The 18697-nt window shown below is 37.8% G+C and overlaps 1 protein-coding gene across 3 annotated transcripts in view; it reads left to right on the top strand.

Annotated features, from left to right (window-relative positions):
- SMURF2 (SMAD specific E3 ubiquitin protein ligase 2) overlaps positions 1-18697 on the top strand; it is a 114075-nt gene that overhangs the window by 55110 nt on the left and 40268 nt on the right. For all 3 annotated transcript variants that reach the window (XM_070773807.1, XM_019980485.2, XM_070773808.1), the window contains exons 2-3: positions 11215-11253; positions 16366-16474. In XM_070773807.1, coding sequence (XP_070629908.1) covers positions 11215-11253; positions 16366-16474 — 148 coding nt within the window. The remainder of the gene's footprint in view (positions 1-11214; positions 11254-16365; positions 16475-18697) is intronic.

Genomic DNA, 18697 nt, shown 5'->3' with positions numbered 1-18697 from the left:
CGTTGAGTTGGTGATGCCATGCAACCATCTCATCTTCTGTCGTCCCCTTCTCCCTCCCTCAATCTTTCCCAGCATCAGGGTCTTTTCAAATGATTCAGTTCTTCCCATCAGGTGGCCAAAGTACTGGAGTTTCAGCTTCAGCATCAGTCCTTCCAATGAATATTCAGGACTGATTTCCTTTAGGATGGACTGGTTTGGATCCCCTTGCAGTCCAAGGGACTCTCAAGAGTCTTCTTCAACACCACAGTTCAAAAGTATCAATTCTTCAGCGCTCAGCTTTCTTTATAGTCCAGCTCTCACATCCATACACCGACGGACCTTTATCCACAAAGTAATGTCTCTGCTTTTTAATATGCTGTCTAGGTTGGTCATAACTTTTCTTCCAAGGAGCAAGCATCTTTTAATTTCATGGCTGCAGTTACCATCTGCAGTGATTTTGGAGCCCCCCAAAATAAAGTCTCTTCACTGTTTCCATTGTTTCCCCATCTATTTGCCATGAAGCGATGGGACCAGATGCCATGAGTTTTAAGCCAACTTTTTCACTCTCCACTTTCACTTTCATCAAGAGGCTGTTTAGTTCTTCTTCACTTTCTGCCGTAAGGGTGGTGTCGTCTGCATATCTGAGGCAATCTTGATTCCAGCTTGTGCTTCACCCAGCCCAGCGTTTCTCATGATGTACTCTGCATATAAGTTAAATAAGCAGGGTGACAATATAGAGCCTTGACATACTCCTTTCCCGATTTGGAAGTCTGTTGTTCCATGTCCAGTTCTAACTGTTGCTTCCTGATGTGCATACAGATTTCTCAGGAGGCAGGTCAGGTGGTCTGGTATTCCCATCTCTTTCAGAATTTTCCACATTAAGTTCCTTTAAAAAGGAAGAGCTAATCTGACAGACTGTGTTTAGCTGTAGGTATGATGATTAAGAGTTTGGATTATGTGATTAGTATTGATTATTTGTATTGTTATCTTACACTCTAGCATTTACAGTGTAATCTTTGGCAAGTCCTTTATGCCTAAACTTCAATTTCTTCATCTCTAAAGTGTAGTAGGGACTTCCCTGGCGATCCAATGGTTAAGACTGTGCACTTCCACTGCAGAAGGCATAGGTTCAAGTCCCTAATTGGGGAACTAAGATCCCATATACCATGCTGTGTGGCCAAAAAGAAAATGAAAGAAAAATGTAGGTAATACTGTTACTTAACTTCATATGATTGGTAAATACTTGGACATAGTAAATATTCAATAAATGTTATCCAACCTTTTTATATTCCTTACTAAAGTTCCTTTTCATTTAATGAATAAATGGACTTTTATTCTTAACAGCATATTAAAATATTTTCTTGTCAATAAATATTTACATAATCTTAATGGTTATATTTCAGCATACTATTTGTCATCCTTAATAACTATCAATATTTTGTTATTGTGCAAATAAGGTTGTATTTGATATTTCTGGTAAGTATAGCCTTTTGTAATCATGCTTTTTTAAGGATAATAATACTGTTGAATATGAATCTTAGGGCTCCTGTTTCAAGCAAAAAACTGAAACACATAGGTATAAAAATTATCTTGTATGCAAGTTTTCAATAGAACTTAAATTTCGTGCCTAGGAGTTGAAGTAGAGGTTATTTTCCTGGAGCAGAAAGATCTACATTTCTGTCATGAGCCAGTGATCAGGAAGGGTGCATATTGTAGGCATCTTTAGAGCACTAGGCCATCGTGTTGGAGTTGGTATAGGATTGCTGTCCTCAACTTCAGTTTTGTTTTGCAATGTCAATATAAATTCAAAGAAAATACAAAAGCAATCTACTCTGTTGAAAAATAGTTCGTACAGCTTGAACAAACAGTGCTATATAATCTGTTTTTGTGGGGCAAAGGAAAATGGGATGTCTGAGTGTTTTTTTTTTTTTTTTTTCTTCTCAAACAGCCTCATTCCAATCAGCAGTGTAATTGGAATGCAATTCCAGTCTGGAGGAGGAAGGGGAATTTTTGGCAAGAAGATACTGAGCATTTGGGAGTTTAATTCAGATTTAGTATAGGCAGCCATGCATTATGAGTACAACTCAGTAAGAGCAGCAATAGCATTCTACTTTTACAGCTGGGAGTTGTACTCTGGTATTATTAGATGGTGTGTTACATATAGATAACGCTTTTCCAACCAGAAGAAGGAATCATCAACTTAAATGGTAATATTTATTGCATCTGTACTTCTGCACGTGGTTTCCTCCATCACTGCCTCTAATAAAATATAGTAAAGAAGATTTTTGTGAAATTTAAAAATATTTCTTGAGAAAACAACAACAAAGAAAGGCATTTATAGCATATTTGAATTGTACCTGACCAGCAAGCTCTGAGGGCAGAGGACTGTGTCTTATTTATCTGTATATCTGCAGAATCTGTCGTCCCACTTGGCACAAAGCAGTTGTTCAGGAAATGCGAATGAAAGGGTGAATGAAGGAGCATTCCGTTCTCATTAAGCATCTCAAGATGGTCACATCTACTTGTGTGTGAAATAGAGAGGAATTACCAGTGTACCAGCCAGGCTGACCTTACCTTATTTTGATTATCTCCTCTATTTCAAACCCACCTATCTGCTGAAGAGTAGAATAGCTGGAACAGGTTTTAGGTTTGGGAAGTGTAGACTTAGGAGTGACAAATACTTGGAAGAAATTTGAGAAGGGTAGCAGCATGATCATATTAGTCTAGTAAAATTAACCTAGTATAAATCCACAGGCTGTGTGAGGCTTGGTCCCTGATGGGATCTGAAGTAATGGCACTGTGCTGGCGTCATGCCACGTTTGTAATTCACATTACTCAAAATTGACATATGGCTGTTAAATATCTGAAGTCCTGTATAATGTTTTAATACAGAAATTAGTGGAAGTTCATTGAGTTATATTCTTAAGAATTATGCACTTTTCTTTGTAAATTATTTCAAGAGAAAACTTAACATTAAAAATTTTAAAATATTGATATCTGTCTAGGGGTAAGTCTGTACTCTTTAGCCTTTGTTCTGGCCCTCACACCCCCTTACAAGGTTTCTCTCCTGTGAGTCCCTTCCTATAATTTCTCAGTTCCTGTGTTTCTCAACATTATTTTTACCTCTCTCCTGTAATAATCATTTATAAAGCAAAAATGGAAGCTCTTCCTCTCTGCTGCCCTTCCCTAGTGCCACATTCCCAGTCTTGGCTCAACTTTCTATAGTTTTCTGTTATAGAAAGTGATTTACAGATATAAATTTGTGCAAATATAAATGTAAAATTACACTACAAATATAAAAACACATTGTAATACTATATATTTCTCAGGAGATTCTGATGTGTACCTCCTTAGTGACAGTGACAAATAGGAGTTTGTCCTAGTGAAATTCAGTAACTCGCTGAGCATTTACTGAGCTCTTATGATTGGTACCGAGGATGGAAGGAGCAGTGGGCAGTGGTTCTAGGACCCAGAGTACATTCCGAAGAAAAGGAACAGTAAAGACTCCAAGGGCTGAAAATGAATTTATGTGAATAAATACCAGAATCTCAAATGGTGGTTGAAAATCTCATTTGAAGATTTACAAGTGCACTCTTTTGCTACTAGGATGTAAATAATTAAAAGGTTGTCTGGAGCTGTTGAAATGTAGTGTTAAAGTTGGCACTCTGACCAGTCTTGATATTTCTTTGTTTTAAATTAATCTTGTTTCTCTGTGTTATCTTCCTTAGTCTCAGAGTTGCTAAAATTTCTCTCTATAAACTTTGAACCTGACTTTAAAGTTCTTTGCTCTTTTGATTTTTTCAGTTACTCTTTAAAACTTAGTCATATATTAGCAACATCATACTTGTGATTAAAAGGAAAAATGTCAAACATGATCTGATGAGTATCTTTTAAATAGCGGGAAATGATAATAACATTGTATAAGCCAAAACTATGATTACTTGCAGACTGGTAATCTATCACATAGTATTACAAGTCCCTCTTTGAATGAAATCATTTTAGATGATTTTGGAGTTTGTTTTTTATTTAGCATTTTACTAAGTGCCCATCAAATGTCTGGCGCAGTGTTGGCTTGGTGCAGGGGCTGTAAAGAAATGATACAGACATGATGCAGCTGAATGGAGCTTACCACCTCTAGTTACAAGCAACATTCTAAACCGAAAAACATAATAACGTGCGGCAAGTGCCTGGGATAAGTATGGGCTTCTGTGAAAATGCAAGTGGGCAAAAGGTTGAGAGAAATATGTTCTAAAAAGCTTCCTTCCCTTTTGAGACCTAAATACGGGTAGTTGAAGTTGCCTGGGGCAGATGTTTTGGGGAGAGAGAATGGCACATGAAGGCTGTGGGTGAGAGAATATGTTTGAGAATGTGAAGGTTTAGTGTGGCTGGATCTTGGACTTGGATGCTTGAAGAGGACGGGCGGTGGTGGAAGACGAGGTCAGAGAGCAGGAGCCAGGGCCTGATGGGCTTACTAGCCAGATAGGTTTTGGGCCGAACACCTTGGCAGTATTATAAGAATGGAGGTCAATAGAAGAGACGAGATACAAGGTTCCTGAGAAAGTGGGAGGTTGGGTATGTGATCCAGAGCACCAGTGGAAGGACTGTTTTGAGTGTTTTACACATGTTTTGGAAAGTTATTAGAGAAATGGATGGAAGGAATTAATATTTTTAGAAAAATCATTTTAGGTCTAGTGTGGAGACCTGATTGAAGGCAGTTGGGGCTTAAGGCAGGGGACTGATTGGGAGGCTGTTGTAATGACTTAAACAGTAGTTGATGGTGGTCTGCACAGGTGTAATGGCACTGGTAATAGGGAGAAGTGGACAGATGAAGGATATTTCAGAGGCAGAGTTGATTAGAAGTGGTAATTGCCAGGAGGTGGGGAGGGGGTAGTGTAGTGAAGGTTGCTGTGGAGGTTTCTGACTAGGGCAATAGAATGGAAAGCAAAGATATTTATTGAAAGAAAGTTAACTGGAGAAGGAGTTTGAGGGAAAGGGGGATAGTGATTTTTATTTGAGGGTGTATTTAGTGTGCCTGTGTGGACCTGGAGTTCAAGAGAGAGCTGAGGGTTGGGTTTATAGATTGAGGTGTCATCAAAATGGTAAAGACCAGGGAGAACATATGAAAAAATGGCTCATCAAATTTATTTTTCAAGACAAGAGGAAGAGCTTTGTCAGACTGTCAAAACTATGAACTTTCTCCCCAGGAGAGTACACGTGGATATAACAGTTTTTATTTTCCTCGTCCACCCTGGTTTATTTCAGGAGATTGAATATAGTTCCCTGTGCTGTACAGTAGTGCCTTGTTTATCTATCTGAATCCCAAACGCCTAAGTTACCCCTCCCCTAACCTTTTCCCATTTGTAACCATGTTTGTTCCCTACGTCTGTGAATCTGCTTCTGTTTTGTAAATAAGTTCATCTGTATCATGTCTTAGATTTCCCACGTAAGTGACAGCATATGGTATTTGTCTTTCTATTTCTGATTGACTTCACTTGAAGTATGGTGATCTCTAGGTCCACCCATGTAGTTGCAAATGGCAGTTTTTCTTTTTTTTTTTATGGCTGAGTAGTATTCCTGTGTATGTGTGGATCACATCTTTTTTATCCATTTATCTGTTGATGGACATTTACGTTGCTTCCTTGTCTTGGCTATTATAAGTAGTGCTTTTATGAACATTGGGGTACATGTATCTTTTGGAATTAACATTTTCTCCAGATATGTGCCCAGTAGTGGGATTACTGAATCATGTGGCCACACTGTGTTTTGGGGAACCTCCATGTTGTTTTCCATAGTGGCTGCACCAACTTCATCCCCACCGACAGTGCAGGAGGGTTCCCTTTTCTCCACACCCTCACTAGCGTTTATTATTTGTAGACTTTTTAATGATGGCCATTCTGACTGGGGTGAGGTGACACCTCATTGTAGTTTTGATTGCCACTTCTCTCATATTAGCAGTGTTGAGCCTCTTTCCATGTGTCTGTTGGCCATCGGTATGTCTTATTTGGAGTAGTATGACTACTCCTTTGGTTGTAGTTGAGATCTTCTGCCCATTTTTTGACTGGGTTTTTTTGTTTGTTTTTGTTACTGAGTTGTATGAGCTGTTTGTATGTTTTGGAAATTAAGCCCTTGTTGGTTGCATTGTTTGCAAATATTTTCTCCTATTCTGTAGGTTGTCTTTTTGTTTATGATTTCCTTTGCTGTGTAAAGCTTATATTTGATTCAGTTCAGTTCAGTCGCTCAGTCGTGTCCAACCCTTTGCGACCCCATGAAGAGCAGCACTCCAGGCCTCCCTGTCCATCACCAACTCCCAGAGTTGTGTTACCCAAACTCATGTCCATCGAGTCGGTGATGCCATCCAGCCATCTCATCCTCTGTCGTCCCCTTCTCTTCCTGCCCCCATCCCTCCAAGCATCAGGGTCTTTTCCAGTGAGTCAACTCTTCTCATGAGGGGGCCAAAGTATTGGAGTTTCAGCTTCAGCATCAGTCCTTCCAATGAACACCCAGGACTGATCTCCTCCAGGATGGACTGGTTGGATCTCCTTGCAGTCCAAGGGACTCTCAAAGAGTCCTCTCCAACACCACAATCCCATTTGTTTATTTTTGCTTTATTTCTGTTGTCTTGGAGACTGACCCAAGAAACCATTGATTTATGTCAGAGAAGCTTTGCCTGTATTCTCTTCTGGGCGTTTTATGGTGTCATGTCTTATATTTAAATCTTTAAGCCAGTTTAAGTTTTTTTGTGTGTATGGTATGAGAGACTGTTCTAACTTCATTGATTTCCTTGTGGCTGTCCAGTTTTTTTGGTACCACTTGTTGAAGAGACTGTCTTTTCTCCGTTGTATATTCTTGCCTTGTCATGGAGTAATCGACTCTGGGTTTGCAGGTCTGTTTCTGGGCTCTGTTCTGTCCCACCGACCCATGTGTGTTGGTGGCAGTACTGCACTGTTTTGATTTCTGTAACTTTGTAGTATTGTTTGAGGTTTGGGAAGGTTATGCCTCCACCTTTGTTCTTTCTCCTTAGATTGCTTTGGCTATTCTGGGTCTTTTATGGTTTCATAAAAATTTTAGGTTTATTTGTTCTGGTTCTGGGAAAAGTGATGTGGGTAATTTGATAGTGATCACATTAAATCTGTAGATGGCCTTGAGTAGTACGACCACTTTAACAGTGTTTTTTGAATCCAAGAGCATGGGATATCTTTCCATTTCTTTGTTTTTATTTTTGTCTGTGCCGAGTCTTCGTTGCTGCATGTGGACTTTGTCTAGTTAGAGCGAGCGGGGGCTACTCTCGAGTTGGAGCGGGTGGGGGCTGCTTTCTAGGTGCAGTGCTCAGGCTTCTCATTGCATTGGCTTCTCTTGTTGCAGAGCACAGGCTTTAGAGCTTCAGTGGTTGCAGCTCATGGGCTCTAGAGCATGGGCTCAGTAGTTGTGGTATACAGACTTAGTTGCTCCACAGCATGTGGGATCTTCTGGGACCAGGGGTTGAACCCGTGTCCCTGCATTGCAAGGTGGATTCTTAACCACTGAACCACCAGGGAAGCCCCTTTTCATTTCTTTGAATCATCTTCAGTTTCCTTTATGAATGTTTTATAGCGCTCAGCATAGAAGTCTTTCACCTCCTTGGTGAGGTTTATTCCTATGGTGTTTTTTTTTTTTTTTTTTAGATGCAATTTCAGAAGAGATTTATTTTCCCCCTTGCCCTTTTCTCGTATTTCACTGTTAGTGTAAAGAAATGTGACAGATTTAGGCACGACAATCTTGTATTCTGATATCTTGCTGAATTTATCAGTACTAGTGGTTTTTATGTGTGTCTTTAGGGTTTTTTATGTATAGTAGTGTCATGTCATCTGCATCAATGCTGGCTGAATAGAAGTGGTGAGAATGGGCATCCTTGTCTTGTTCCAGATTTTAGCAGGAGGTCTTTCTGCTTTTCAGCGTTGAGTGTTATATTGGCTGTGGGTTTGTCATAAATAGCTTTTTTTATGTTGAGATATGTTTTCTCTGTAGTTTTTATCATGAATGGATACTGAATTTTATCAAATGTTTTTTTGCACCCATTGAGATGATAATGTGGCTTTTTTTGGGTCTTTCATTGATGTGGTGTATCACGTTGATTGATTTTCATATGTTGAGCCATCCTTGTGACTGTGGAATGAATTCAGCTTGATCGTGGTGTGTGATCTTTTTTATGTGTTGTTGGATTCAGTTTGCCAATATTGTGTTGAGCATGTAACAGTTTACATATAATTCCAAGGTTTATAGGATGGACATCTGTGCTCCTTAGGTTATAGAGTAAAAGAGGACCTGAGTGAGGACATCTCTGAAGAACCTCAACTTTCATGGATGGAGCAAAGGAAAGAGATCTGGCAAACATGACTTAGAGTAAATTTTATACTTGGATTGTTTATGATACATATGCACAATGGAGTATTACTCAGCCATAAAAAGGAATGCATTTGACTCAGTTCTAATGAGGTGGATGAACCTAGAGCCTATTATACAGATTGAAGTAAGTCAGAAAGATAGATATTGTATGTTAATGCATATAAATGGAATACAGAAAGCTGGTACTGATGAACGTATCTGCAGGGCAGCAGAGAGACGCAGACATGGAGGACAGACTTATGGACATAGGCGGGGAAGGAGAGGGAGGGACGACTTGAGAGAGGAGCACGGAAACATACACACTGCCATGTGTGAAATAGATAGCGGGTGGGAAGTTGCTGTATGACGCGGGGAGCTCAGACCCGCTGCTCTGTGACAGCCGAGAGGGGTGGGATGGGCTGGGAGGTGGGAGGGAGATCCAAGAGGGAGGGGACATACGTACACCTATGGCTGATCCATGTTGATATATGGCAGAAGCCAACACAATATTGTAAGGCAATTATCCTCCAATTAAAAATAACTTAATTTAAAAAAATTACGCTTGATGTAAATTTTATGTTTGGTGTTAAGCAGAAACCAAAAGTAGAGAGGGGTTCCAGAAGAGGGAGTAGTCAGTAGTGGCAAATGCCCCCCAGGGGCAAGTGCAATAAAGAATGAAAAGCGCCCATTGGATGGATTTAGTAATTAGGTCCCCAGTGCTTTGGAGAAGCAGTGTCAGGCAATGGTGAGAGGAGAAGCCAAACTACAGTTAATTGAGGCGTTAGTGGGTAGTAAAGAAGTGAAGTCACAAAGTGTACACACTGTTTTAAAGTAGTTCAGTTATGGAAGAAAAGAGTTAAGATGGTGGCGGGAGTGCAGAGGCACGGGCAAGTGTATGAGTAAATACTGATGAGGCCATCACTAGAGGAGATGAGGGGACAGGTTCTTGAGAAAGTGATGGGTTGGGTATGAAATCCATAGCACGATCGGAAGGATGCCATTAGAGGAGTGAACATGGTAAGTGGGAGGAAGAAAAAAAGAATGAGTGTTAAAACAGTGTGTTTGTAGGCTTAGTGATAAGAAGTTGGAGAACTTCCCTTGTATTTTTTTTCTGTGAAGTAGGATGTATAGTTATTTATGTTTTGAATCATAGAATGCTGATTTAAAAATTACTACTACCTTGTCAACACTGCAGGTTATGATTTGAATTTATATATGTGCTGTATGGGCTTCCCTGGTGGCTCAGTGGTACAGAATCTGCCTGCCAATGCCGGAGACGTGTGTTCAGTCCCTCGGTAGGGAAGAGCCCCCGGAGAAGGAAATAACAACCCATTCCAGTATTCTAATCTGAAAAATCCCATGAATAGAAGAGCCTAGCAGGCTACAGTTCATGGTATCGCAAAAGAGCTGGATAGACCTAGCGACTAAACAGTGTGTGTTGTGTATGTATAGATCCTGAGTATTCTGTTCAGTTTATGTGATGATAACAAAAGTTGAGGGAGTTTTTGTTTTTTTTTTAATTCTTTATCATATCACATTCCAAGTTCTCTATGACAACAGCACCCCTGTTCTTGGTTTTCTTGTTTTAAAAAAGTTTTTTTTTTTTTGACCATGCCACAAGGCATGGTGGATCTTGGGTCCCCAACCAGGGCTTGAATGCACAGCCCCTGCAGTGGAGGCGCAGAGTCTTCATTGCTGGGCCCCAGGGAAGTCCCGTGGGAGGTGTTCTCCTCAGTCAGCTTTCTGATTTGGTATTCTGAAATATGGCCTTGGTTTTCATGATTGAGTTTTTATGTTCTTAAACTGTTTCTAACACAGGGCATAAGAGACTCTGACTAGTAAATCAGTTTCTTGTGCTTACTTAATAATTTTATTCATTTGTCAGTGACATCTGTCTTCAAGATTATTTTTATTTGAACTTTTCACAGTGATTCGTTTATTTAGACTTGTTCCCAAGGTTTGTTAAGTGAATTTTTACACACTAAACTTCCAATAAGCGCAACTAATTGAACAGACCATTTAAACTATCAGTAGAAGTGGGTAGAAATTAGTCACACATTACATTCATAGATATTTTATAAATTAAAGTATAAATATATGGACATTGGTGGTTTCCCTTCACTTATAACAAGTTTGAATTACAGAAGTTCAGTGACTGCATAAGCAGAGGTTTTTAAATTGACATGTAATTCATGTACTGTAAAATTCATCCCTCTAAAGCATGTGCAGTCCAGTGATTTTAGAATTGATCTATTCACAAGGCTGTGCAGCCATCACCATGTAAGTAATCATTTAATGCAGGGTAATCCAGAGAATGTGGATTTGGGATATCTGTCTTGATACATTAACTTTTAGTTTTTGGAAGACACAGTCAATCTTTCTTGTCATTTAGCCAGTGTTTCTGTGGAGTTTAGATGGAGAGAAATAACGATGTTATTTTTTTTTTAATGTCATCTATATCATTTAAGCTTTATTTTACTTATGATCCTCTTCAATATAGAATTATTTTACCCTTAAAGTATATGTATATTAATCCCAGTGTATGTATTTCCTCCTTAGAACTGTGTTTTTCCCTTGCTATCAAGCTACTCTGAGACTAGATCTTGATGGAAGATAGGAATCGGTTCTTTGTTAGAATACCAGATTTATAAACTTTGTTGCCCTCACCTGTTACTGGTGATCATTGCTGAAGTTGCAGCCACTGGTTCAGCTGTCTTTTGCTAAGCTTTAATCAAAGATTGTGATCATATTTCATACCTTGCTATAATTAGTGTTTAATTATTATTCACTAGTATTTCACAGTGTTTCAAAATGTTTGACGGTGCAATCTCACCATTTTAATTCTTCCCATGTATTTTTTTTTTTTTTTTGCAGTACTCTGTGCAAAAAACTTGGTGAAAAAGGATTTTTTCCGTAAGTAAATTAACTTTAAATCTTGTATATTGTATGTAGATTTTTTTGCAAAGCATTTTCAGAATTGTCTGGTTTAGGGATTTCTCTGTTCAGAAATATACTTATTGTTTTATGAATTCTTTGATGGAGCCTTTTGGCGTCACATTTCTTACAGAGGATTTTGTGCTCCTTAGCCCCTTTCCCTTTATCCACTGAGGCCCCCAGCGTGTTTGTGTGAAATGTGTGTGTGTAACGTATACTGAAGGTGTGCATACTACTAGGTTTCTAGAAGAGATTTGAGAGTATTTTTTAAACACTTTCCCCCTAACATTTTGTAGAAATTTTACCCATGCATTCAGGAGTTATTGGAAGGCAGTGAAGTCATTCAGTCTGCTTGGAATTTCCAGAGTGTAGGAAAGAAAGCTCTGCCTCATTTGACCATAGAAGCTCCTAATGTCTCAGGCTCCAAAAAAGACATTTAGTTACTGTGTTTGCAGTTTCTTTGTCAATCAGTTGTGATATTTTTTTGTGGCTTTATTTAGGATTAAGTTCTGTGAGGGAGGATTGGGAAGTACCCCTCACACATATTTAAAATCTTTACCCTATAATATTAGACTTCACATTGGCTTTAAATTTTTGAGTAAAAATCATATAATTTGTTTGTTAAAAAAAAAAGTCTAAGCCAGCAAAATTTGATAGACAAAATATTTGAAATTAGAAATAGAGAAGTTCATTAGATTTTTAAAGTTCAGATCCTACCAGCCAGCAAAAACTGGCTATATGCTAATTAATATATGACTTAGTTAATTTTCAAGGTTTGATTAAAAGAAGTAATAAGCTCTTGATCTATTTTAAATCATATTTAATTCATTCCACTTAAAATTTTAATTACTTCAGTCTTCCTAGAAGAGCACCTTAAAGTTTATAAAATAACATTAACTGTGTAAATTATGGTATGCTTATATGGTAGAGCAGTTAAACAGGATAATTTGGGACATGGTTAAGTAGTTTCCATTTATGTACCATATTCTTTTTACCCTACAGCATGTTGCAGGAGGGGGGCCAGTGACTCTCTCCTTGCTGCCCCAGTTAGTGTTACCTTCACAGTGGCTACTGAACTATCCCCCTCTTCCCTGTTGCCGATGATCTAAACTGATGTGTACCCCTTTGACCTTCCTCTAGGTTGATCCGAAGTAGGATTTATCCTAGTGGGACTTCAGAGTGCCCAGTAGGATTGGCTAGGCAGGTGACACGGAGAAGAGGGAGTGAAGTAAGGCATCGTCTACCCACCCCCACTTCCAGGACAACTGTTCTGGTTTTAAAGACAATGTCTTCAGTTTTGTCTCCTTACCTTCCTTCCCAAATTCTTTTCCTTCCTCTGGAGTCCCAAGACACACCTTCTCCAATAAAGCATCAGATATCTTTGTCTCAGTCTTCCTGGGAAATCTAGAGAAATCTTATTCTAAGTCTTTGTAAACCCCTGAGAGTCTATTATTATCAATTACATGATCTTTATCTGTTCATAAGTTGTATGTGAAAAAAAAGAAGGAAATCTTTCCCCTTTTTATTGGTGTAAGCAGTAAAAATTGATAAAAATTCTTGAGTTGTGAGGATGCTTCAGGGATAAGAAAACTAGAGGAAACTGTGATTATCTTTGAAACCCAGGTTGGAAGAAACACTTGATGGTCTGGTGGGAAAACAGGAAACCCGTTCGTGAGGCCTTCAGGAGAGACTCAGCTGGGGACGGAGCACCCCAGGTTCAAGCTGGGAGGGTCCTCCCTCTATGACAGATACATTTATTTTTGATGTGTTGATATGTTGAGGGTTGCCCATATCAATTTCAAAGAAAGAGTTGAATGATAGTTCCTAAATCTCTGAATTAAATTTGAGTGAGAGTGTGTTTATATTGATCAGAATGCTGTTATCATTGATACTGCAATATAGTTCTCTCTGCTTGTAGATCAATTTAAGTCATGTGGAATGAAAAGTGTAAATTTGAATATGAAGCATGACTATAGGCCGACATTATATATATTTAACTATAGGAAGAAATGCACTGCCGTGTGTTGTCTTTTGTAGAGTAATTTGTATAATTTGAGATAATACTACCTTTACTTTGAGATAATCTACCTTTTCTGAGAAAAGTTTTGCTAACTCATCTTTGGGAACTATTTTCAAGCTTACTGGCTTTTAAAAATATTACACCCCCGCTTCCCCCCAAATTTTGGCAGAAAAAAATTTCAAACACATAGGAACATGTAAAGAATTTTACAATGAATATCCGTCATCCACATTCTGTCATTAACTTCATCACGTATCTATCCATTTATCCATTGTGTTTCTTTAATAGTATCTGTTGTTATTGTCTTTTTTTCCTCTTTTTTTATTGGAGGATAATTGCTTTAATATTGTTTTGTCCTTTACATGTATACAATGGAGTATTAAAGTCACTCAGTCGTGTCTGACTCTTTGTGACCCCATGGATACACCTGTTCTCTGTCCATGGAATTCTCCAGGCAAGAATACTGGAGTGGGTTAGCCATTCCCTTCTCCAGGGGGATGGAATATTACTCAGCTACAAAAAAGAATATATTCATTTTGTTTTTAAAAGAATGTTTTTATTAGTGTCAAGTTCTTTTTGTCTTTTATGCAACATTTAAATAAAATCTTTGTGTGTAAGATACTTTGTTAAGGTGCTGTGTAGGGCCAAATTGAAGTCATTGAGCTTGAGCATGTTTGGTTGAATGTTTTTTCCTCCCCCACCCCAATCAAAAACAAAGCTTTATTTTATCTGCTAAGTAACTCACTTTTAAGTGGAAATTTTTGTCTCATTATTTGAAGCTCATTAAGTGCATTATTGTAGTGAGGAAGTTCCTGAGTTTTAGCTATTTTATATGACTGAAATGATGGGGAGAATTGAGAAATTTTTTTAAAATATAGAAAATAGCCACTTTATATTTACCACTAGAGGTCTCACTAACTTGTGAAAACTTTATCTTCCGACTGCATTAGGGGAACTTGACTCTCATGTTAAATTCTTGTAGGATAATATAATCAGGTAAGTTGAAACCCAGGTGTTTTTTTGTTAGGGAGAAGAGCTTGTATTTTGTATTATATAACAGAAAGGAACATAGGAAGATGAGATTCAGACTTTCATACTTAAATAAGGATCTAGAAGCCACACCTACTGACTTCTGTGTGAAAAAGTTGTTTTTCTCAGTCTTGATTCTTTAACTAGTTAAGGGCCATCTAAAGGGAAAGCTAGAAATGTGATTTTTAAAATTTTGTTTTTACTTAGAGACATACACTTATATGTTTATTTGTTTAGATAGTAGAATCAAAAGAACCAGATAAAATGGATTATAAAAATTAATATTATTGCAAGTAGAGGGGAAAGTATTCTTCCATTAGACGCATTTACAAAAGCTTAGGTTTTATTGAAATACTAATATGAATAGTGCTAAACTGCAAGAAATATATAGTTAAATAGATTGATACTCTCACTTGCCAAGGTTTTTCTTGAATACTTAATACTGCTAAATATTAGTCTTCTCTTATTTGAAGTTGCTAGATCACAGAATCATAGAATTGAGGAACTGGCTAGATGATTTCTGTCTGGCCTTGAATATTGGCAGATTAATATCTTGACTTAAAAAATTAGCATAGTTATCAAGGTACAAAGTTTCTGCAATTATCAACACTTACCAGTATTTCATTTTAGTATTTTCAGCTGTCTCTGGGAAATCTGCGCTATCCCAGTATGTCTAACTCCTGAATTGTTGTTTTGGTCTCTAACATTTTGTTTAGTTCTACCTTCTTCCCCTGAATTTTAAAATTCTACTCATCCTACTGTGTGAAAGTTAGAACAGCTTCTCTGTGCCTTTAACCTTTCCTTCTCTGGATACCACTAGTAGACAGATGCGACAGTATTTTTATAGCAATGCTCAAAAATCTAAAACAGCTCCCCGTTTTCTATTTAAGTCATTTCAAGCCTTTATTTTCTGACTTTTAAGCCTTTCTTACTAATCAGTCTAATCTCTCCAACGGTATTTACTTTTTACACTTCAGCACAAAGGCTTTTATTAGATTGCTCAAAGCCCTTCAAGTATTGTTATACCCCGCTTGTTGCTCCTTTTGTTTGTTCTTTAAACCCCAGAGGAATCCCATGCCCTCAAAATGGGCTGTAGGGTGGGGAGCCTTTCTCTACTGTTCAGACTCAGGTTGTTCTGCTTTTCCGAGCTCTTGTACTCACTGTTGAACCAGGGAGCAAATGAGAGGTATGATACAGTGTAAAGAGCATAAAGTTACGAACCAGACTGTGTACCTGGGTGTAAGAGTCTACACTTCAGACCCTGGCTCTCCACCTCCTACTGTGTGACCTTAGGCTAGTTAATTAACCCCTTTGTGCCTCAGTTTCCTCATCAGTAAAATAGAGATAGTAGTAGTATTCACTCCATAGAATGATTTTGAAGATTAAGAGGTTTAATATACATAAAGCATTTAGAATAGTGCCTGACATGGTATTATAAGTGTTTTCTTTATAATCAGTACGGTCAAAAACTTGCTTATTCTTGGGGTTTTTTGTTTTGTTTATAATGTATAGTGTTTTAATATTCTCAGTTAGATAGGAAGCTCTTTCAAGGCAGGGTGTTAAATTTTTTGTTTCAGTTTCTCATAACTCATGGTAGTTATTCAGTAAAAAACTTTATGGCTAATTTGATTTCTTGGTAGCCTGTGTTCCCGTGTCAAAACTTCAGTAAGCTCTTTCTGTAACTGAGCTACTAAGGGAGACCTTGGGAAAGCTCTGAGAGAGCCAGGTATGCTTTAAGCATTCACCCCTCAGGGGTTAAAGGGCTGGTAAAGATGAATGAAGACTACATTGTAAGATAATCTCTAGACTGGTAGTTTAAGTGAGATTGTTCGAGACAGGAGCAAGAAAAAAAAAAGTGTAGGTTTGATACTTAATGTAGAACTGGTTTTAATCTTAGTTTTAAAATGGACCACTTTTCATTTGTAGCTTAATGTTATAAAGAATGGAATAAGTCTTTTGTAGCAAATGTTAGTCTTTATATAATTAATCTTCTTGTCAAAATATTCTTTAAACCCTCCCTTTTTTCCCCCCACCCCCCACAGGGCTTCCTGATCCATTTGCTAAGGTGGTGGTTGATGGATCTGGGCAATGCCATTCTACAGATACTGTGAAGAATACACTCGATCCAAAATGGAATCAGCATTATGACCTGTAGGTTTAAATGGTTTATTTGAAATAAAAACATAGACTCAATATTATTTGATATAGTCTTTGAAAAGAATCACTGAATATGATCTGAGTTTGATCATGGTGTAATTTGATTGTCACAGAGGGATGCGAAACCTTGTGTGAAGATGCGGGGTCCTTAATAAGCCTATGAAGAACGAGACGTGTGCACAGTAAAGTGCAGCCCCCCCTTCAGTCACATAGAGCATTAATTCACTTTAGGTCAGTTTGTTCAGCTGCCAAGTCATGTCCGAATCTTTGCAACCCCATGGACTGCACCATGCCAGGCTTCCCTGTCCCTTTGCATCTCCTGAAATTTGCCCAAGTTCATGTCCATTACATTGGCAATGCCATCCAATCATCTCATCTTCTGTCATCCTCTTCTCCTTCTGCCTTCAATCTTTCCCAGCATCAGGGTCTTTTCCAGTGAGTTGGCTGTTTGCATCAGGTGCCCAAAGTATTGGAGCTTCAGCTTCAGCATCAGTTCTTCTGAGTATTTAGGGTTGATTTCCTTTAAGATTGACTGGTTTGATCTGGTTAGGTCAGTTATAAATATAAAATCAGAAATCATCATTGGAGTACACACACAGGCATTCTCTTTGTTTCTTATATGGATGATTTCTTCTAAAATCTATTTTAATCATAGTAGCATATGTACCATTTTTAAAAAGGCAGATGATACTGTAGGGCTTTTAATGGGAAAATTCTTATTCCTGATTCTAATTCTCAAGGTAACTGTTTTCAATAACTTTGGCCATTGTAGAATTTTCTACATTTAGGTATCGTGCTTATTTATAGCATTTAATGTAAATATATGTTTATTTAGTATTAGGTATTATTTAAAATTTTTTTACCATATAAGATCATTTAGCTCTTACAGCTGATCTCTCTCATCCCATTCCTACAGCATCCATATGCCCCTTTCCTTCTCCCAGCCCTCCTATATATAGTTATTTGAACCTTCTTGTTTAAATCATATTGTTCTTTGTTTATGCTATTATCATGTAAAATATTCATGACTGAGTCATGTGGTGTGCAATGATTGTATTTTCTTTCTGGACACCTTTTTATTTTTATGAAATTAATAGCTGTCTAACTTTACCATTTGTTTAGTTTTCCATCTGTCTCATTGAGCACTTCACAGACTCTCTCTCCTACAGTGTATTTGAAATACAGTGCTCAGTATTTACTGTGATTTTAATCTGGATACTTAGACTCTTCAGTCACAGGAAACTTTTCTGTTTATTTAATGATCTATAGATAATTCCCTCTCCTCCATTGTATTTCTTTTTCCTCTTCTGGAACTCCTGTTATTTGGATGGTACCTCTCCTGAATTGATTATCATTTAGTTGTCCTGTCTTTTTTCTCCCATATTAATTAAAAAAAAGTGATAATAAAAATGTTTACTTCTAGTAAAAAAATTAAAGTCCACATCAAAATATTTGGGCCGTTTTTTCAAGCATTCCTATTTAATATAATTTCTGCTCTCCAGTTTTAAATTTCCAATATCATTTTGCTTTCTCATTGTTTCTTTTTCATAACTTACTCTTACTTCCTGGAAGCAGTATCTTCTTTAATGAGAGAAGTTTTATAATTGTAGTTTTTTTCTTTTGTGTAACCTCTCTCTGCTCAGGTTTCCTTTTTTTCTTTTCTGCTAGTTTGATTTGGGTTCCTGTCTTTTTATATTCAAGGAGAGGCACTTAAATATTGATTGGAAACTATCTGCCCATGGATAGTGCTGGCCTGCTTGGTAGGGTAGTCAGGAGTAACTGACATTTTCTGCACAGAATTCTTCCTTCTCCTTCCTGGGGGCTATATTCTTGATCTGAAAGGGTTCTTGAATCTGAAAGACTTGAGGATGCTAGGAGGTCTCTCCATTCACTAGATTAATCCCTTCTCTGAATACCCTGTTTTTATTACAGAATTTCACCTCCTCCCTCAGCTGTGCCTACTGTCTCTGAGTGCTGCTATGGTTGAGGATGAACTGGGTTGGGGAAGGGATTCAGGAAGTCTTCCATCCCTTTTATTTATTTACTTTTTTAAATTGACTTGTTGATTTAACTTTCCATTCCTTTTAAACACTTTTCGCTACTCCTTCTGTTTCAACCTCGTCATCACCATTGGAGTATATTAGGCTTACCATTTGGGAATATTTCAGGGATTGGTGACAATAATCTTGTTTCAGGGAGTCTCAGAGGGAGACAGTC

This window comes from Bos indicus, chromosome 19 (genome assembly GCF_029378745.1).
Source record: "Bos indicus isolate NIAB-ARS_2022 breed Sahiwal x Tharparkar chromosome 19, NIAB-ARS_B.indTharparkar_mat_pri_1.0, whole genome shotgun sequence".
NCBI classification, from domain to species: Eukaryota; Metazoa; Chordata; class Mammalia; order Artiodactyla; family Bovidae; genus Bos; species Bos indicus.
Note: the sequence above shows the minus strand (reverse complement) of the source record. Positions and strands in the feature narration are given on the sequence as shown.